The sequence below is a fragment of the Rhinatrema bivittatum genome, chromosome 8 (genome assembly GCF_901001135.1).
Source record: "Rhinatrema bivittatum chromosome 8, aRhiBiv1.1, whole genome shotgun sequence".
Lineage (NCBI taxonomy): Eukaryota > Metazoa > Chordata > Amphibia > Gymnophiona > Rhinatrematidae > Rhinatrema > Rhinatrema bivittatum.
Window position 1 is genome coordinate 234,689,794 of NC_042622.1, and position 21,876 is coordinate 234,711,669.

A 21,876-nucleotide genomic window follows, 5' to 3' on the forward strand; every position below is an offset into this window, starting at 1 on the left:
ATCATTTTGGTTGCCCTTCTCTGTACCTTCTCCATCGCAACTATATCTTTTTTTAATTGCGGCGACCAGAATTGTACACAGAATTCAAGGTGCGGTCTCACCATGGAGCGATACAGAAGCATTATGACATTTTCCATTCTATTAACCATTCCCTTCCTAATAATTCTTAACATTCTATTTGCTTTTTTGACTGCTGCAGCACACTGAGCCGACGATTTTAAAGTATTATCCACTATGATGCCTAGATCTTTTTCCTGGGTGGTAGCTCCTAATATGGAACCTAACATCATGTAACTACAGCAAGGGTTATTTTTCCCTATATGCAACACCTTGCACTTGTCCACATTAAATTTCATCTGCCATTCGGATGCCCAGTTTTCCAGTCTTGCAAGGTCCTCCTGTAATGTATCACAGTCTGCTTGTGATTTAACTACTCTGACTAATTTTGTATCATCCGCAAATTTGATAACCTCACTCGTTGTATTCCTTTCCAGATCATTTATATATATATTGAAAAGCACCGGTCCAAGTACAGATCCCTGAGGCACTCCACTGTTTACCCTTTTCCACTGAGAAAATTGACCATTTAATCCTACTCTCTGTTTCCTGTCTTTTAACCAGTTTGAAATCCAAGAAATCCATGAAAGGACATCGCCTCCTATCCCATGACTTTTTAGGTTTCGAAGAAGTCTCTCTTCGACAGGATGGAGAGGAGGACCAGTTAGAGAGGAGCTGGTGGTGCAATTTATACTGTGGACAAAGGGCAATGGTTATTCCTTGTCTTTGGTCAAATCGCAAGTGGCGGGTTTTTCATTTTTCTAGAAGTTAAGAGGTTGTGGGAACCCGGCTGTAAGCTTAATCGTTAAGAGGGTACTAGGGGGATGGCAGCGGGATCACGGAAGAGACGGGGACAAGAGGCGACCCATCCGGTATCCAGACTTAATTAGCATTGCAGAACAGCTGGCCTTAGTATGTTGGTCGAGTTATGAGGTTTTGTTATTCAGGGCAGCCTTTTCATTGCCCTTATTTATTTATGTATTTATTTAGAAGCTTTTCTATACCGATATGAGAGGGTACATCATATCAGTTTACATTCAAACTTCAGGTAGAAATTACATTAAACAGGGAAGGGGGTTGGGATATAGGTGACTAAAAAACTAGAGAAGTAACTAAAATGAAGGCGAGAGAAAGAGCTGCAGAGAAAATAACATGATAACATCTTAACATGGACATCTTAGCATCTTTGAGGCAACAAGGATCAGTGAGATGGTGGCGAGTTCCAAGGCCAATGTGGCAGGAGCCCTCCTGTACTCGCATCAGATGCGAGTACAGGAGGGCATGGTTATGGTTTATGTGCAAAAATCGAAGACTGAGCAAAGGGGAAAGGGCCAAGTCATCAAGTAAATCCCGGCTGAGAATGCATTGGTGTGCCCGGTGCGGACCATACATGATTATGCAAGGGCGCACCCCAGAGTGTCGGGCTCCTTCCTAGTACATGAAGATGGCGTTCCACTAACCAGCTTTCAATTTACAAAAGTTTTGAAAACGGTAGTGGGCAGACTGGGTTGGAAGGTGGAATGTTACAGTTCTCATTCCTTTCGTATAGGAGTGGCAACTACAGCAGCAGAAAGCAGCATGTCAGAGGCTAGGATCAAAGCTATTGGTAGATGGAATTCAAAAGCCTTCACATCCTACATTAGGAAATAAGCATCCGGGGGAGGGGGGATGAGCGGGCCATTCAGGTTACTTATTGGATTTTCTTCTCTAACAGAGCTGAGGGGTGTTCTTAGAGCGCAGGAGTGTGCTTGGGTCGTGGGTCACTCCTTTATCCACTGGGCACAACGACGGGCAGTGTGAAGACCTTACGGGGAGCATCTGCACCTGGAACAGTTGAATTGGAGGATTGTATGTTTTGGCAAACAGGGAATGAGATGGGCTGAGTTGTTATCCCTCCTGCAGGAGCTGGTGGAACTTCAGGGGGTGCCAAAAATTATATTAATACATTTGGGGGGCAATGATATCGGGAGGGGCTCGTGTAGAGAATTGGTAGCATGTATGAGGAAGGACTTAGCGAGGGTCATGATTAATTGGCCTAGCGTTAGGGTGGGATGGTCAGACATAATTGTTCAATTGAAATGCAGGGAAGAGCTCTTGTGGAAGAGGGGTGTAAAGAAATTAAACAGACAAATAGATAGGTGGGTACTTACGCAAGGGGGTTTTGGGTCAGGTACGAGTGGGCATGGGACATGGAAGAGAGGCTGTTTAGGGGAGACCTGTTGGAGGTAGGCATGGATCTGTTCAACCATGCCTTGCAGGAAGGATTGGAAAAAGGACAATAAATGCGCAGTGGGGGAACAAGGACAATCCGGGTCATCCTTGTTTGTGGCAGAAACCCGAGCCCAAGTTGTATTTGTCAATAATGCACTGTTAAAAGGGCCTTGGGGGGGGGGGGGGTGAATCTCGTGTAGTTGGGGGGGCTGCTACACGAGATGGCCAGCGAGCAGGGGGCTGAAGCTCAAGGCCACGGTTTACCCTCACTGGGACGAGGCGAGGTAAGAAAGGAAGGGGAGGGATTGTATGCTTTACTACTGGGACATAGTGGTAGAGGCGTGAAGGAAGGAGGAGAAAGGGGGGTATTGTTATAATTGTTATAAGTGTTACAATCGTAAAATGTAGTTGTGTGGGCTCGGGTTATGAAGAATAAACTGCGGCCTTTTGTATTGCCACAAAGCGTGTGTTGTTTTATTGAGAGAGGGGGAAGAAAGAGCCAAGCTATGTCTTGCCTCCCTAACAAGCCGATACAGTACCGACGCCTAAAAAAAGTGCGGCAGAGCCGGGCGCCCGCACATTTGACACGCGCACATTTTAGTTCACAAGCCGCTCAATTCAGTATTCAAATTAGATGCAAATCCAAGCGGCGGCAAAGGAGCGTCAAAAGCTCGCCTATAAAGCGGTAGGCGTTCGCAATCCATTTTACTGTATAGAGCGGTATACAGCGCCTATTCAGTATCCAGGGTGCGCTGGCGCCATACCTGTCATTTCAAATGTCATTCCAGCAGGTAAGTGGATGGTTCTTTTCTACAGACCCCGCATGGACACCGGGGCCGCTGCCCTGAGCATCCGGACATCCTTGATTGGAGGCCACCCCCAACCTTCCACGTCCGGGCGCTTAAGGACGTGCAAGGACGTCTGGGCATCTGTGAAGGTCGGGGCCTCCGAGCATGGACGCCCATGATCGGAGGCCCGGCTGCCTTCCAAACGTCCATGGCCGCTGCCTTGAGCGCCCTGCCAGACGTCCAAGGTCGTGGCTTCTGTTCATGGACGTTCCCGCTTCTTTCCGGGCGTCCATAATCGGAGGGGAGGCCCCGCTGCATTCCAACGTCCATGGCTGCTGCCTTGAGCGCCCAGCCAGACATCCACAGTTGGGACCTCCGAACATGGATGCCCGGAAAGAGACGGGAACGCTGCCTTCCAACGTCCATGGCCGCTGCCTTGATCACCTGGCCGGACGTCCAAGGTCAGGGCCTCCGAGCATGGATGCCCAGAAAGAGACGGGAACGCTGCCTTCCAACGTCCATGGCCGCTGCCTTGAGCACCCGGCCAGACATCCAAGGTCGGGGCCTCCGAGCATGGATGTGCAAGGATGTCCGGGCATCTGTGAAGGTCAGGGCCTCCGAGCATGGATGCCCGGAAAGAGACGGGAAAGCTGCTTTCCAACGTCCATGGCCGCTGCCTTGAGCGCCCGGCCGGACGTCCAAGGTCAAGGCCTCCGAGCATGGACGCCCGGAAACAGACGGGAACGCTGCTTTCCAACGTCCATGGACATTCCCGCCTCTTTCCGGGCATCCATGATCGGAGGCCCCGCTGCCTTCCAACGTCCATAGCCGCTGGCTTGCGCGCCCGCCCGGACGTCCAAGGTCGGGGCTTCCATTCATGGACGCCAGAGCCAATATATACATGTTGTCCATGACGCTGTCTGGTCCAAAGCTAACTGAACACCACACTAACACCAGGATCAGGGTAGGCGGTAAATATAGAGGTTAAAGACGCGGTAAATAAGCAAGTTAAAAACACGATAATTTGGGCGTGCATTATTGTATCGGGGGGAATAGCTAATCCGATCAGTAACATATCATATACATGCAGCGGGCAGAAATGGATACGCTTCTTTTTCGGCAAGTGCTAAGGACGCGTAAAAGCCGATACTGAATCGCGCGTCTCTGTCTTACGCGCTCAAAACGTGCATCCAAAGCGGGTTAAAAACCGCGCAACCACGGCCGCGCTTTACTGTATCGGCCCGTAAGTTCTTGAATGGCAGCGCAGGCTCCTCTTGCACCGCCGAATATAACTAGGGGAAAGCGCGCGGCAGCAGGAAGCCGGGAAGGGGGAGGGGCAGAGCGAGGGGAGGCCCACAATGACCGGCGAGTGCAGCGATTTAAATCTTGAGATAATTAAACAGTGATGTATCTTCAGATGTATCTTGAGATAATTAAACAGCTCTTAAATCAGATGGAACTGGTAATAAACATTGACAAAACGGAATTCTTACACCTTGAACGTAAAAACATACACCACATTCAACCAACACTCACACTTAAAAATAACCAAACCGTTGAGCTAGCAACAAAAGTACGAAATCTAGGAGTAATAATTGACCCTGAGCTAAACATGAAACAACACATCTCACTGAAAATAAAAGAAGGATATGCGAAACTAATGATCCTGAGAAGACTAAAACCTCTACTAACGCTAAACAATTTCCGCACAGTTCTGCAGGCAATGATATTCGCAAGAACAGACTACTGTAACTCACTACTTTTAGGACTAACACAATCTACAATTCGGCCACTACAAATATTACAAAACTCAGCTGCTAGAATTTTGACTGGCAAAAAAAAGAATGAACACATGACAGGAACGCTCGCTGATTTACACTGGCTCCCAATTGAACAAAGAATTCAATAATAAGGCATTATGCATAATACACAAACTAATCCACGATGAAAAAGCTGACTGGCTTAACACTGCACTGTGCGTACATGTCCCGCAAAGAAACCTAAGATCTGCTAATAAGGCTCTACTAACTATCCCCTCTGTCAAAAAAGCACACCTCACGCAAGTTAGGGAGAGAGTACTGTCACTGGCTGGCCCCGTGCTATGGAACACCATGCCACTCGAAATAAGGCTGCAAAGAAATTTCAAAATATTCAAAACCAATCTGAAAACCTGGCTATTTAAACAAGCTTTTTATAAAGATAAAGAGAAGGAAAAAAAGCAGTTGATTGATAAGGACGCACCAAAACTAGAAGTTGTTACTTGTAAGCTTCGAATACACATTAATGTTAAATTAAATCCGCCTAATATGTTCCCAACATACAAGCTTAATTTACACACAGTTTATTGAAATGAATTGTTACCGCACTATAATGGCACATGATTAATTTGTAATCTAAACCACTCACATTTTCATTATCTTGCCTTGCTGTAAACCGTTGTGACGGTTGTCCCTCCCTCCCACCCAGAGGATATACTGTTAATGGGGGTGTTTTTGTGTTGGGGGTTAATCTTTGTCGCAGTTGGAGGCGGAAACCCGACCCCAAGTTGTATTTGTTAATAATGCATTGTTAAAAGGGCCTTGGAGGGGGGGTGAATCTCGTGTAGTTGGGGGGGCTGCTACACGAGACGGCCAGCGAGCAGGGGGCTGAAGCTCAAGGCCACGGATTACTCTCGCTGGGATGAGGCGGAGTAAGAAAGGGGGCTCGAGTTATGAAGAATAAACTGTGGCCTTTTGTAATGCCATAAAGTGTGTGTTGTTTTATTGAGAGAGGGGGAAGAAAGAGCCAAGCGTATGTCTTGCCTCCCTAACAGGCCAATACAGTACAGTGCAGTGGAGTGCACTGTTAACCCACATTTGGACGCGCGTTTTTGACATGCTAGCTTTACCCCTTATTCAGTAAGGGGTAATAGCGCATCTAAAACATGCGTCCAACCCCCCCCCCCCCGAGACTAATAGCTCCCACAACATGCAAATGCATGTTGATGGCCCTATTAGTCATTCCCGCGTGATACAGTAAGTAAAATGTGCAGCCAAACCACACATTTTACTTTAAGAAAATAGTGCCTACCCAAAGGTAGGCGTTAATTTCTGCTGGCGCCGGGGAAGTACACAGAAAAGCAGTAAAAACTGCTTTTCTGTGCACCCTCCAACTTATTATCATGGCAATATTAAGTCGGAGGTCCCAAAAGTTAAAAAAAGTTAAAAGTAATTAAAAAAAAAATTTAAGCAGCCCGCGACTTGAAAACCTGGACACTCAATTTTGCCGGCGTCCGGTTTCCAAACCCGTGGCTGTCAGTGGGCTCAAGAACCAATGCCGGCAAAATTGAGCGTCAGCTGTCAAACCCGCTGACAGCCGCCGCTCCTGTCCAAAAAGAGGCGCTAGGGCAGTGATGGCCAACCTTTTGAGCTCAGTGTGTCAAAATTCATAAAAAAACCGAGCATAACTCGGGTGGTGTGTCACTTCTAGAAAAATCCATAATTTTGTGATATTTGTAGCTCTAATCAACAAAGTTATAATTTTAATATATATACTGTATTTATTAATAAAGCAAAAACAAATAATTCTTTACCTTACCTGCTTAGTGACTTTTTTGTTGCTGAATTTCATTGGCTAAATCTTCAATTGAAGGTTGGTATTTCGTACACTTCAAGTCCAAGCAAGCGTTACAAACTTCATCTGTCAGTCGGTTTCTTTTATTGGCTCCCATTCATGTTCACAACACTCCCTCCCCATCTCCCAGGCATGCACACATTCATTCTCACACACACAGACTCCCAGGCAGGCACCCATGCATTCACACACATACACCCCCAGGCAGAGTCCCATTCATACACATTCACACACTAAAGGTAGACCCCCCCTCTCTTTCTTTTGCCAGCAACCTCAGAACCTCTCTCATTCCTCTGCTGCCACTGTCACTGATGCCGCGTGGCTATTGCGGAGGTGCCGATTGCTGCTACTGACACTGAAGTCCATTCTGCTGCCTCCTCTGTGCAGGCCCCGTGGGCTTCCACTTTCTCCATGCTGATCTCGTACATTGTGAGATCCGTTGAGAAAGTGCTATTCTTGCACATTCCCAAAGAGTACATGTGCCAATCACTAAAAAGTACATTTTTTTTTTTTTTGCCTTTGCTGTCTGATCTTAGTTTTCTAATTGGTTGGTCACAGGCTTTTTTTTTCACCTTCCCTTTCTTATTTTTTTGCCAATTCCTTTTATATTGTCTTTTTTTCTGTTTCTTTTTTCTCCATCTTCTTCCCTCAAACACACAGTCAGGTTCTCATTCTCACATGCATTTCTCTTTCTCACACACACAGGCTCTCACTGGCACATGCTCTCTCTCATACAATCATTCATATACACAGGCTCTCACTGGCACATGCTCTCTCTCATACAATCATTCATACACACAGGCTCTCACTGGCACATGCTCTCTCATACAATCATTCATATACACAGGCTCTCACTGGCACATGCTCTCTCTCATACAATCATTCATATACACAGGCTCTCACTGGCACATGCTCTCTCTCATACAATCATTCATATACACAGGCTCTCACTGGCACATGCTCTCTCTCATACAATCATTCATATACACAGGCTCTCACTGGCACATGCTCTCTCTCATACAATCATTCATACACACAGGCACTCACTGGCACATGCTCTCTCATACAATCATTCATATACACAGGCTCTCACTGGCACATGCTCTCTCTCACACACACACACACACACACACACACACACACACAGGCTCTCACATGCTGTCTCTGCAAACATTCAGGTCCTCTCTCTCAACTCACCTCATACACGCACTCTACGGGCCCTCAGCCTCTCTCTCACCTCTGGGCCTCCTCTTCGCGGGTCGCCGCAGGATGGGCTCTGCAGCGGCCCTGATCTTCTCGGGCCACGGCAGCCCTGCTACCGGGCCTCTTCCTCTTCTTGGGCCGCTGCGACTTGGGATTCGCAGCGACCCGCGGCGGCTCCTCCTCTTCTGCACGCGCTGATTCGCTTCCTCCTTCCTGCCCACGCGGCTCCGGCAACGTTTACTTCCGGGGCCGCACAGGCAGGAAGGAGGAGCATCAGCGCGTTGTCTTGAGCCTCATCGCTGCGACGCATGAGCCTCCCTGCGCCCGGGGGCATTGGTGGAGGGTAGGGGGAAACTAAAAAACACATTTAAAGGCTCGGCGCAGCTGAAAAAGAAAAGGCTCGGCGCAGCCGAAAAAAAAAAAAAAAATTCCTGATAGTCCTCGAAACGCTGCGCGTGTCAGCCAAAACGGCTCGGCGTGTCACCTCTGACACGCGTGTCATAGGTTAGCCATCACTGCGCTAGGGACACACTAGTGTCCCTAGTGCCTCTTTTTACCACGGGTTCTAATTTAAATATTTTGTTTTACTATATCGCGCGCCGGGAGAGCGGGCACTCGCCCGATCTCCTGCGAACTTTACTGTATCGGCCTGTAAGTTATTGACCTCGATCACATCCGGCAGCAACAACTTCCATAATTTAACTGTGTGTTGACTGAAAAAATACTTTCTTAAATATTTTAAATCTGCTACCAGCAATTTTCTTGAAGTATCCCTTAGTCCAGGCTGTAGAGTCAGTCTTACAGATCTAGAAAGAAGTTGGATGGAACTAGTGGAGAGACAGGGAGAATAGAGCAACTACTGAACACCCTTTATCATCACTTTTCAGTGAAAAGATGTCCATGAAGTGGAATAAAGGGTTGCAGATGCCATATTAATCCACTTGAAAAGGTAGAAATAACTGTCAACAAACAAGCTATAGGCTGACGTGTAAGAACAGTAGCTTGTTCTGATTAAAGCAGCAAATGTGGACTGGACATTACCCTGAAAGGCCATCAACTCTGATTTAGGACTTTGCTGTGCACGTCAAGTATTGCTATAGAAACACTGAGAAAATGGGAAAAGGACTGCTAGCTGTCTATGAGATGCCTGCAAGTTGTATGGTGGGGGTGGCGAGATTAATGGATGGAAAGATGATGTAATCAGTCCTGTAAGTGATGGCTGCAGAGCTCTTTCACAATAGCATGTATTGGAACATCACTACTGGATTGGAACTGTTAAAGGTCATAAGTGAAGTTGTATGGAGAGCTATTTTATTGTTGTTAACCTGTTGTTCAATAAACAAAAGCACAAAGTAGAAAACAGCTGCTTCCTTCACTTTTTATAAATCACTGCTGATAAATAAATAACTGAGAGGCCGATACAGAAAGAAGCATTCACCCGAAGACACAGCTTTACCTGCTCTGGGCACAAGAAAACTAAAAAGTCATGGGATAGGAGGCGATGTCCTTTCGTGGATTACAAACTGGTTAAAAGACAGGAAACAGAGAGTAGGATTAATTGGTCAATTTTCTCAGTGGAAAAGGGTAAACAGTGGAGTGCCTCAGGGAACTGTACTTAGACAGGTGCTTTTCAATATATATAAATGATCTGGATAGGAATACAACGAGTGAGGTTATCAAATTTGCGGATGATACAAAATTATTCAGAGTAGTTAAATCACAAGTGGATTGTGATACATTACAGGAGGACATTGCAAGACTGGAAGATTGGGCATCCAAATGGCAGATGAAATTTAATTTGGACAAGTGCAAGGTGTTGCATATAGGGAAAAATAACCCTTGCTGTAGTTCCAGATTGACAGTATATAAAATAAATAAAGTTACACGATGTTAGGTTCCATATATGAAAATTATTCCTTACCTGCTAATTTTCGTTCCTGTAGTACCATGGATCATTCCAGACGGTGGGTTATGTTCCCTGTCTAGCAGATGGAGTCAGAACAAAAAACTCTCAGGGGGTGCCTTATAGCCATGCCTCCCCTGCCTCAGCTCTCAGTAAATAGATTATCCAAGCCGAAACGAAAATTTGTAAACCAGAGGGATCAAGTTATCAAAATACAGTATAACTGCCGACCCAACAGGGGCCCAGACAATAAATTTGGAAACTAAAAACTGTAAACTGTGCCAAAACTTGTAAACAGTACTGCGTGGAAGAACAGACCCGCAGTATCAGAAATACAGATAAAAGAGAAAAATTAGAGACAGGTGAGCAGGGATGTCCCCATAGAAAAACTCCCAAAAACGAGGGAGGGTGTCTGGAATGATCCATGGTACTACAGGAACGAAAATTAGCAGGTAAGGAATAATTTTCATTTCCCTGTACGTACCAGGATCATTCCAGACGGTGGGATGTACCAAAGCTTTCCCATCACGGGTGGGCCACGGACAGCCCTGCCCGAATGACCCTGTCTCCCAGTTGTCCGTCTGAGGGTGCCCGGACGTCCAGACGATAATGCCTGGTGAAAGTGTGAAGAGACTTCCAAGTGGCCGCCCTAAAGATTTCCTGGGCGGGCACAAAGGAGCTTTCCGCCCAGGAGGTTGCCTGAGCGCGAAGAGAATGCGCCTTGACCACTAATGGCGGTGACTTACCTGATCCCAGATATGCCGCTACAATCGCTCCCTTCAGCCAACAAGCAATGGATTGTTTCGAGGCCATGCATCCTCTTTGGGGCCCCGACCAGAGGACAAAGAGATGGTCAGAAAGGCGAAATTCATTCGTAACATCCAGATAGTGTATCAGAGAACGTCGTACATCTAGCTTGTGTAGATCACCCGACTCCGAAGAGGGAAAGGATGGAAGTTCCACCGACTGGTTGAGGTGAAAACCTGAAACTTCCTTGGGTAGGAATGAAGGTAACGTACGCAAAGAAGCTCCAGTAGAAGTGAATCAGAGGTATGGCTCCCGACATGAGAGAGCTTGCAACTCCGAGATCCGTCGTGCAGAAGTGAGAGCAACAAGGAAAACGGTCTTGAGAGTGATATCCTTGATGGAAGCGGACCGCAAAGGCTCAAAAGGTGAAGCACAGAGAGCCTTAAGCACCAAGTTCAAGTTCCACGACGGGCATGGAGGGCGGATCGGAGATTTTATATGCTTCACTCCCTTGAGGAATCGCAGAATATCTGGATGGGTAGACAGAAGACAGTCATCCATCCCCTGACGCAAAGCTCCCAGAGCCGCCACCTGAACCCGGAGGGAGTTATAGGCCAGACCCAGATCTAGTCCTGCCTGTAAAAAAGAGAGGATCTGCCCCACCGAAGCCTGCGGAGCCTGAATATCTTGGGAGATGCACCACTCCTCGAAGACCTTCCACACCCGAACATAGGTCACCGAAGTGGACGACTTGCGTGCCCGTAGCAGGGTGGATATGACGGGTTCCGGATATCCGCGATGTCTCATTTTACGCCTTTCAAAAGCCAAGCCGCAAGACAGAAGCGATCTGCCGCTGGAAAAAATATTGGCCCTTGACGGAGAAGTCGGGGAAGATGACCGAGCTGGAGAGGGTCGTCCACCGCTAGATGGAGAAGATCCGCGAACCACGGCCGTCGGGGCCACTCTGGCGCCACGAGAATCACCGGACCCTGATGGTCTTCTATCCTTCGAATGACCTTTCCCACCAGCGGCCACGGTGGAAATACATACAGAAGACACTGGCGTGGCCATGGGAGAACTAGAGCGTCGACTCCTTCCGCTCCATGTTCTCTTCTTCGACTGGAAAAGCGGGCGGCCTTGGCATTTCTGGCCGTCGCCATGAGATCTAAGCGGGGAGTTCCCCAGCGCTTGACTATCAGAGACATCGCCTCTTCTGAGAGTTCCCACTCTCCGGGATCCAGACGCTGTCGACTGAGGAAGTCCGCCTGTACGTTGTCGATGCCCGCTATATGGGAGGCTGCCAGTCGCAGAAGATGAAGCTCCGCCCATTGCATCAACCTGTCGATTTCCAAGGAAACCAGTCTGCTCCTTGTGCTTCCCTGACGGTTGATGTACGCGACTGTGGTGGTGTTGTCCGATAGTACTCGTACCGCCCTGTGGTGCAACAGGTGTAGAAATCCTTGTAGGGCGAGTCGCACGGCCCTGGCCTCCAATCGGTTTATTGGCCAGGTCGATTGCTGCGTCGACCAACGCCCCTGCATCGAGCTGTCCTGACAGACTGCTCCCCAGCCCGAGAGACTGGCGTCCGTGGTAACTACCACCCAGTTCGGTGACTCCAAGGACACTCCTTGAGCCAAATGCTGTGGATTCAGCCACCAATCGAGACTTAGTCTTGCAGAATCTGGAATCGGTAGAACCGCCTGATAATCCCGGGAGACCGGTTTCCACCGGGACAGCAAAGCCCTCTGAAGAGGTCGCAGGTGAGCAAAAGCCCACGGCATCAAGTCGATGGTGGAGGCCATGGTTCCCAGAACCTGCAGATAGTCCCATGCCGTCGTGACCTCGAGAGTCAAAAACCTGAGGATCTGCTCACGTAGAGCCCGCGCTCTCTCCGGAGTGAGGAACACCATGGCCGCATTCGTGTCGAAGCGCGCTCCTAGAAAATCCAGAGTCTGTGAAGGACGTAGCCTGCTCTTTGTGTAGTTGACAATCCACCCCAGTGAGTGGAGAAACTGAAGTACCCTGTTGACCGCCTGAATCCCCTGCCTTCTGGACTTTGCCCGGATGAGCCAATCGTCCAGATAAGGATGTACCAGGATTCCTTCCCTTTTGAGAGCCGCCGCCACCACCACCATGATCTTTGTGAAGACCCGAGGGGCCGTGGCCAGCCCGAAGGGTAGAGCCCGGAACTGAAAATGTTGTCCCAAAATCTTGAAGCGAAGGAACCGTTGGTGGTCTCTAAGGATCGGAATATGCAGGTACGCCTCCGTAAGATCCAAGGAGGCCAAAAACTCCCCTGGATGTACCGCAGCTGAATTACTCTAAGAGAAATTTAATCTAATAAAACTTCTCCCTAACCAAAACTTGATCCCTCAAACAAATAATAAATTATTTCCACAAAATAGAAAAGCCTAAGGCTAAATGCTGAGGACCTCAGTGTCCCCTGCTCACATCTGCTAGAGTCAGAACAATACTGAGAGCTGAGGCAGGGGAGGCGTGGCTATAAGGCACCCCCCCTCCCCGAGAGTTTTTTGTTCTGACTCCATCTGCTGGACAGGGAACATAACCCACCGTCTGGAATGATCCTGGTACGTACAGGGAATAGGAGCTACCACCCAGGAAAAAGATCTAGGCATCATAGTGGATAATACTTTAAAATCGTCAGCTCAGTGTGCTGCAGCAGTCAAAAAAGCAAACAGAATGTTAGGAATTATTAGGAAGGGAATGGTGAATAAAACAGAAAATGTCATAATGCCTCTATATCGCTCCATGGTGAGACCACACCTTGAATTCTGTGTACAATTCTGGTCGCCAAATCTCAAAAAAGATATAGTTGCGATGGAGAAGGTACAGAGAAGGGCAACCAAAATGATAAAGGGAATGGAACAGCTCCCCTAAGAGGAAAGGCTGAAGAGGTTAGGGCTGTTCAGCTTGGAGAAGAGATGGCTGAGGGGGTATATGATAGAGGTCTTTAAGATCATGAGAGGTCTTGAACGAGTAGATGTGAATCGGTTATTTACACTTTAGAATAATATTTATTTACTAGCTATACCCAGCCACGCGTTGTCATGGCTCAGTCTGGTTTAATTTCACAATGCGCATTAGCTCTGCTCCGGCCGTCCCAACTCCCTCCCCCCTTTCCCCGGCGGTGGACGGACTGGCTCGGCGACTCTTTTACCCTTTCCTCCTCCTGTGTGTAACTGTCCGGCAGTCCCTACTCCCTCCCCCCTTCCCCAGCAGCGGAGGAACGGGCTGAGCCGTTTCTCGGAGCGTGTTGCCGTGGCTCAGTCTGGTTTAATTTCACAATGCGCATTAGCTCTGCTCCGGCCGTCCCAATTCCCTCCCTCCCTTCCCCGGCAGTGGATGGACTGGCTCGGCGACTCTTTTACCCTTTCCTCCTCCTGTGTGTAACTGTACGGCAGTCCCTACTCCCTCCCCCCTTCCTCGGCGGTGGACGGACTGGCTCAGTGATTCTTTTACCCTTTCCTTCTCCTGTGTGTAACTGTCCGGCAGTCCCTACTCCCTCCCCCAGTGGTGGAGGAACGGGCTGAGCCGTTTCTCGGAGCGCGTTGCCGTGGCTGTCTGGTTTAATTTCACAATGCGCATTAACTCTGCTCCGGCTGTCCCAACTCCCTCCCCCCTTTCCCCGGCAGTGGACGGACTGGCTCGGCGACTCTACCCTTTCCTCCTCCTGTGTGTAACTGTCCAGCAGTCCCTGCTCCCTCCCCCCTTCCCCAGCAGCGGAGGAACGGGCTGAGCCGTTTCTCAGAGCGGCGACTCGTCTGCCCTTTTCTCCTCCCCTCTGTGACACCCAGCACGTAGCGCAGAACTCTATGGTCCGCACATGCACGGTAGAGCTGCTCTCTACTGCGCATTTGCGGTCCGTCGGTCAGAGCCCATTTATATTGTAGATAGCATGTGTTGCGTTTATGTCCAACAGATGGCGCTGTTTTCCCCAAAAAGCATGTTTTTAGCTGTCACAGGTGTGACATCTATATAATATAGGTATATAAAAACACGTACGAAATCGAATGCAACGTTGTGTCAAAATTTCAAAGCAATCGGTGAAGAAATTTCGGAGATTTAAGATTTTGAACAAACAAACATTTACATTTTTATTTATTTATTTATTTTTAATTTTTCTATACCAGTGTTCATGCATCAAATACATATCACATCGGTTTACATTGAAACAATGGATACAAAATAGCATTACATAGAACAGGGGTTACGTGGAACTGGGATCCATGCAGATAATTAACTGGGGTTAAATACAAACTGATAATATGATATTCGAGTATAGCACCAACAATAAATTGAATTAAGAATTAACAATAGATATTAAATTAAAGTTAGCAATAAATATGAAATTAAAACTAAATATGAAATAAAGAACAAATAAGTAGTTAAGCTGAAGAGCGTACATTGAACTGTGGTCCAGATCGGGATGACAAATCTCGAAGTTATGACAGAGGAGAGGGGGGGAGACCGAACAAAAAGGGGAACCTGGGTGAGATGGGGGGGGGGGGGGATTTTTACTAGTGTCCTGTTATGAGAAATGAGAATGATCATCCAAAATGGGAGAGAAGAAGAGAAGAACGAATATCCATAAAGGAGTGAAGCTCTTGGAGTAGCCAACATGTTTCAGTCTTTGTATGTGGTATCGATTGTCAGATTAGGGAAATGCTTGGCTGAATAGCCACGTTTTGAGCTTTTTTAAAAATTTATATAGATTTATTTAAAGTTTTTTTAGACCGACATTTGTTGGAAACATCACATCGGTTTACATGGAACAGGAATGCAGCGTATATGCTTTACAAAGAACTGTTAACATCAATACATAACATGGGGCAGGTTGCTTAACTAACAGTAGTTGAACTATGTAAGTAATGTATGTACAGTAAGTATAAGGTAACAAATAAAATGTAAGTATGACCATAAATATAAATTGCTAATCGAGTATTTACATGGAGATCAGAAGAGCAAAACAATGGGAGATTGCAGAGCAATTATAATAAATTGTGCAATATGAGGGGGGAGAGGAAAGAGACTTGGGGCAGGTAGAACGTGGAAACAAGATGGGAATGAGTGGCATGATAGGGGGGAAGTGGAGTTGTTACAGGGAGGGCGTGTGAGTGAGAGAAGATCAAGTAAAAGCTTGTTTGAATAGCCAAGTTTTCAGTTTTTGTTTGAATTTTTTTGAACAGAGCTCTTGGAGTAGGTCGGTGGGCACAGAGTTCCAGATTGCAGCTTGGTGGGGGGAGTGTGTAAGGTTGCCATGTAATGTGATCTAGTGGGTCTATAAGAGGTGTGGAAAAGTAGGGAGTCATTGAGCCAATGCATAATATGGGTGTGTAAGGTTTTGTGTATGATGGATAGGGTCTTATAGTGGATTCAAAATGCGAATGGGAGCCAGTGTAATTCTTTGAGGATGGGGGTGATATGTTCAGTTTTGTGAGTGTTAGTGAGAATATGGGCAGCAGCATTTTACAGCATTTGGAGTGGGGAGATGGCGTTTTTGGGAAGGCCTAGAAGGAGGGCGTGGCAGTAGTCAATTTTCGAGAAGATCATGGACTGGAGTACTGTAAGGAAGTCGTTGAAGTGTAGGAGGGGTCTTAGGTTTTTTAGTGTGTGAAGTCTGAAATAGCATTCTTTCATTGTGGCATTGATACATTTTTTTAGGATTAGCTGATTGTCAATGATAACACCTAGGTCTCGAACGTGTTGTGATGTGGAGATTGTGGAGGGGAGGGTGTTAGGTCAGGAGCGGGTGATGTTGTTGTGTTGGAGTGAAATGATCATAATTTCTGTTTTGGAAGTGTTGAGAGCGATGTTGAGATTAGTGAGGAGGGTGTTGATTGCAGAGAGAGCAGTTTCCCAGGTTTTAAGGGAATTGGGTAGGGAATCAGTAATAGGGATGATGATTTGTATGTTGTCCGCATATATGAAATGCGTAAGACCGAGGTCAGAGAGGAGGTGGCAGAGTGGCAGTAGGTAGATGTTAAAAAGTGTAGAGGAAGTTAGCAAGTAGCACAATTAAGACTAATTGGAGAAAATTCTTTTTCACTCAACGCACAATAAAGCCCTGGAATTTGTTGCCAGAGGATGTGGTTAGTGCAGGTAGTGTAGCTGGATTCAAAAAAGATTTGGATAAGTTCTTGGAGGAGAAGTCCATTAACTGCTATTAATCAAGTTTACTTAGGGCATAGCCACTGCTATTAATTGCATCAGTAGCATGGGATCTTCTTAGTGTTTGGGTAATTGCCAGGTTCTTGTGGCCTGGTTTGGCCTCTGTAAAACAGAAAATGTGCGCTCCAAAATATGAGTACTGCTTAGCGCCCTCACATGGAAATCCTATGCAAATGAGGATATTAATTAGTACTCCCCAATGCAGAGAGGTGTTCTGGCCTAACCTGAATTTCTTAGCACTGGAAACTTAATTACTGGGTCAGAGATGAAGTTAAGATTCTAGCGCTGCTGTGCAGGCACATAAAATAACAAAAATATGTCTTTCCCGCTCTGCTGCTACTTAGCCAGACATATCCAGCTAAGGAACGCAAGCAACCTTGCCCCCTCTCTTCCCCCCCCCCCCTCTACCCAGGAAGTAGGGAACGGCTAGAATGGAGGGTGGATGGATGGTGGAATGGGATGCATACCACACATGCAGTGCTCTCTCTCTCTCTCTCTGCTTCAAGTCCATCCTCATCTCTTTCCCCCACCCCATTTCCCTTTCTCTCACTCCCCTCTCTTACAACATGCCAGCTTCATGCTATGAAAGACCTCTTCTGGAGACCCTAATCCAAACAGAAACACTTGGACTTGATATCTGGGTTATATCTCTGATTGAAAAGCTGCATCCTTAGAGGACAATGTCCATGCCCTCTGCCCCACAACTCTGAAGAGATGGTGGCATGGTTGAGAGCTCCAAGAACCACCATCCTTATCTGGCAGAACTCACAGCTTGGTACCACCAATGCCTTCCTCCCTGTGGCCTGAACCACCCTTCACAGCAGCTGAAAATTCCTTATAGCTGTGCTGCAGCTTTTTCTCTGTCTTCTGCCCAAGTGGCTCCACCTACATAAGAAGCACTAATTCCAGCAAGCAGTAGTGGCCTTGCACCAGCATACCTCTCCCATGCCATTCTGATATGCTGTTACTTGCAATTCCGACTTTAAGTATCTGAGCTGGTGGTAGCAGCAGAATATGTTCCTGCCACTACTACTGCAAGCCAGATCAAGCTCCTCCTTTCATCACTGCTGCGGGCGGGATCAAGCTCCTTTACCAGGAGCCTGAAGAAATTCAGCTAAGAGTCACCTTCGACCCTTGGGCCATTGTTTGGGACCCCTGTTAGACCAACTCAACCAGAACCCAAAAGCTATTTCAGTTACCCTCAAGGGAACAAGGTTAAAACCACCAAACTCTGCTGTTGGGTTCTGTCAATCTGAAAGAGGAACAAGATATGGAAATGAAGAAAAAAGGGAGAAGGGCTCTGAATGTTGGAGATGCAGACTACTTGCTACCAGCTCTCTCTCCAACTGCAGCAATATTTTTTTATTTTTTCATTTTCAATGGAAATGTACATGCATGATAAAGAAAAGATAAAAACTCAGATGAAACAAAAATAATCTTTAGTACAGAAAATAAATGTACTAGAAGACTGGAGAAGAGCATATATTGGTACCTTTCTTTATAAAAGTAGAAATGGGCTACTTACTATAGGCTAGTGGTCTTGGTGGTGTGTAAATTAATAGAGTCACTATTAAAGGAAAAGTCAATAAAATACTTCGAATCCAGTGGGTTGCAGAATCCAAGGTAGCATGGTTTTACCTGCGAGAAAACCTGCCAACTAAATCTGATCAATTTCTTTTATTGGGTGACCAAACACTTAGATCAGGGGTGAGCATTGGATGTGGGATGCTTGAAATTCAGTAAGGCTTTTGACACTGCTCCACAAAGAAGACCTATAAATAACTGAGCAGCCTAGGAGTGGACCCTAAGGTGTTTGACTGGGTTATGAGTGCCAGCTAACAGAAAGTAGTGGTAAATGGAGTCCACTCCAAGGAAAGAAGGGATCGTTCTAGGGCTGATTCTGTTCAATATTTTCATAAGCAATATTGCAGAGAAATTAGTAGGGAAGGTTTCTTATCTTGCAAATGACATCAAGATCTGCAACCGACTGGACAATCCGAGGGCTGAATTTAAAATTATGGCACCCACAGGCAGAGGACCTGGGAGAGAGGGGGTCCCTCAAGAGATTGAAGAGCAAGATAGAGGATTCCAGTTTTGGATGCCTTCACAATGTGGCATCCTAGGCACATACCTATGCTGCCTGTGCCTGAATCTGGCTCTGGGCATTCCTGATGAGTATTTATTTATATTTAGAACTTTTCTATACCGACATTCATGTAGAAATACATATCACATTGGTTTACAGTGAAACAACTTATTTGGAAAACCATTACATAGAACAGGGGTAACATCAAACTGGGATCTGGGGTAATAAATAAATAACATAGTAAAATAATAAAAATAAAATAATAAATAAATTAAATAGAGTAGATAAAATAAGGAGTGATTTCAGAAAGCTTGAGGAATGATCAAGCGCTTGACAGCTAATACTGAGTGCAAAAAAGTACAAAGTCCTGCATTTAGGGTATAGAAATCCAAGGGATCAGTATGTGATGAGTGATGAGATACTAATGTGCACCAATACAGAGAGAAATCATGAGATGATCATATCTGATGATCCCAAGACTGCAAAACAGTGCAATAAAGCAGTGGCCATAGCCAGAGGAATGTTATGGTGCCCAGGGAGAAATATAATCAGTTGCAAAAAAGGAGGTGATAATGCTTTGTACAAGTCATTAGTGAGACCTTAGCTGGAGTACTGTGCCCAATTATAAAGGATACAGATAGAGTAAAGGCAGTACAAAGAATGGCTATCAAAGTGGTGCAGAATCTGTCCCATATCAATTTAAACTCAAGGACCCAAATATGTATATCCTAAAGAGGAGAGGAGAGGAGAGACGGGGCAGGATATAATAGAGACATTCAAATACTTCAAAGGTAGAAATAATGTGCAAGAAGCAAACCTTTTTTAATGGAAAGTAAGTTCTAGAGCAAGAAGTCATGATACAAGGCTCAAAGGGGGTAGGACTCAGGAGGAACATTAGAATATATTTAATGGAGAGGGTGAATGCATGAAATGGCCTCTAAGTGGAGGCTAAAACTAACAGAAATCAAGAAAGCTTGGGATAAGTACAAAGTGCAAAGAAGTGAAGAAAAGGTGAGAGATCAACGGGGGTTTATGGCATGCACTGGGAAGTAAATTTGGCAGAGTAGATAGGCCTTATGGTACTTATCTGAAGTCATAATCTCTGTTTCTATGTATATTTTCCATACATGTGTACAGTGAATGGTAGAGAAAATATATTTGTTAGCAAGGACTGTGGTTCTACAAATCTCATAGCCTATATTTATAGTATGACTCAAGATACCTTTCCAGCCGGATCTGGAGGTTTGGTCATTCGACCCTGAAAGTGTGCCTTATAATTACTGTCATAACGAGATGCACTGTCTTGGTCACCTCTGAAAATCAGGTCTCCTCCTACCAGTATCAAATAAAACAAGGCCATTAACACTGTATCAGCTACACAGAACTCTTCTACTCAGTGTGAGTAGTAGTGCTAAAAAGTCAGACGTGACCAGATAGCTTTATGTGATAAAGGACATGCTGAACCCATCCTGACTTTACTACCATTACATCTCTGGACTTGTCATTCCAATGTCTATAAGAAAAAGCAGGAATTACAGCAATTAAACAAGGACCGACTCAATCTGTCTCTTATCATATGAAGCTATCGTGTCATCCAAGTCTAACTCGAGATCAGGATAAAGCCAATGCATATCCTGGTTTTTCTCTTTTATATTTGCTGTCATTGATAAAATACTACATTCTGTATTCTAGGATATCAGTTGTGTACACCAGATATGGAGTCACTTATACAGTCTACTGAATACTTAGACAAGTCATCCTGCTCCCTGTTTTTACTGACTTGACTCAATTAAATTCCCTGCCTGTGATTCCCATTTGGCTCCATTTTTTTTTCACCTGGCTGATCCAGTTCTAGTTTTACCTCCAATGAATGCATGGGGATGCAGTCCTGCTTTGTCTTAGGAAACATAGAACTATGTCCTTGGATGCAGTGTAATAAAACCAAGACTAGCAACCTCAGCCCTGCTGTCTTGTGTCATTGACCTGGTCTTGACCTCTCCCATCAAGCCTCAGTAGCAATCACTATAGTTGCTTGCTAAGTATCTTGCTTTACAGTTCTGGAGATAGTTGATCAGGATAAAATCCATGAAGCCCTTTACACTTTTTTCTTTTTGTTAAAGAGGGCAGGACACTATGCCACTCTGAATTACATATTGGTTCTTTGTTCCATTCCACTCCTGAGGCACCTCTTTTAGGCTAGAAGAGGTACCCTGCACCAAACTTGCAAACATAGTAGTAAAAGAGGCCTGTTGTGTTTGGTCTTCTGCTGTTATCTCTCTGGTAGCTCCCTAGAGATGATCCAGGGGTGGGCAAAAAGAAAACTCTTTTTCACAATTTTGTCTCCCAATAAAAGTAGCTTCATAACCCCAAAAATTGCATCTCCATGGATCAACACCTGAAATAAAAGCAGAAAGTCATAACCGCTGATCTTTCTTGTCCTCCAAGAACTCATTCAAATTCCTTTTCAACATGTCCCAAAAATGTAACCAGAGTATGTTTCCAGAAGCATATTCTACAACTTAACCACATCTCAATGCAAAAATACTTGCCTTTTTGGAGGTAATGAAACTTTCATCCCTCTAGTCTCCAAGTTCACTCCATGAAATCCCTATATATAAGTATATAGTACATAAAATAAAACAACAAACCTAGCACATGGCAGGATTCAGCTTTAGGAAGAGTAGTCACATCATGAGCAAGATATGAAGACCTAGAATCTGATGAACAAAGTCTTATTTTTTCTCTGTCTCCAAATGAGATGGAACTTCTCCTTGTTGCACTGGAGAGTTCATTGTTAGCTGATTGCAGAATTCGGCCTGGATTGGTAAAATCTGTTGCTGTCGTGGCCCTGAAGCTTTTGATCCTGGGATCTGTATGTGTTTTATAGTTAGTGGCCTGAAGTTTCATGGAAGAAATGAATTTCTCACTGAGCTTCTTGGGCTCGTATTGGCGGTTAGTTTCGGTTGTAAATTCCTTAATCTTAGCCCTGTCCTCATGGAACTTCTTAGCTGCCCTTAGGGGTAGGATTTTTCCTAATGGCAAGATACCCCAGTGGGGAGGAAAGTGGCGCTTCATTGTGG

The 21,876-nt window shown here is 45.8% G+C and overlaps 1 protein-coding gene across 1 annotated transcript in view; it reads right to left on the reverse strand.

Annotated features, from left to right (window-relative positions):
* TEX45 (testis expressed 45) overlaps nucleotides 1-21,876 on the reverse strand; it is a 201,636-nt gene that overhangs the window by 177,645 nt on the left and 2,115 nt on the right. Inside the window, exon 2 of the mRNA XM_029614122.1 lies at nucleotides 20,019-20,128. Within this exon, the coding sequence (XP_029469982.1) occupies nucleotides 20,019-20,048 (30 nt within the window). The 5' untranslated portion in view covers nucleotides 20,049-20,128. The remainder of the gene's footprint in view (nucleotides 1-20,018; nucleotides 20,129-21,876) is intronic.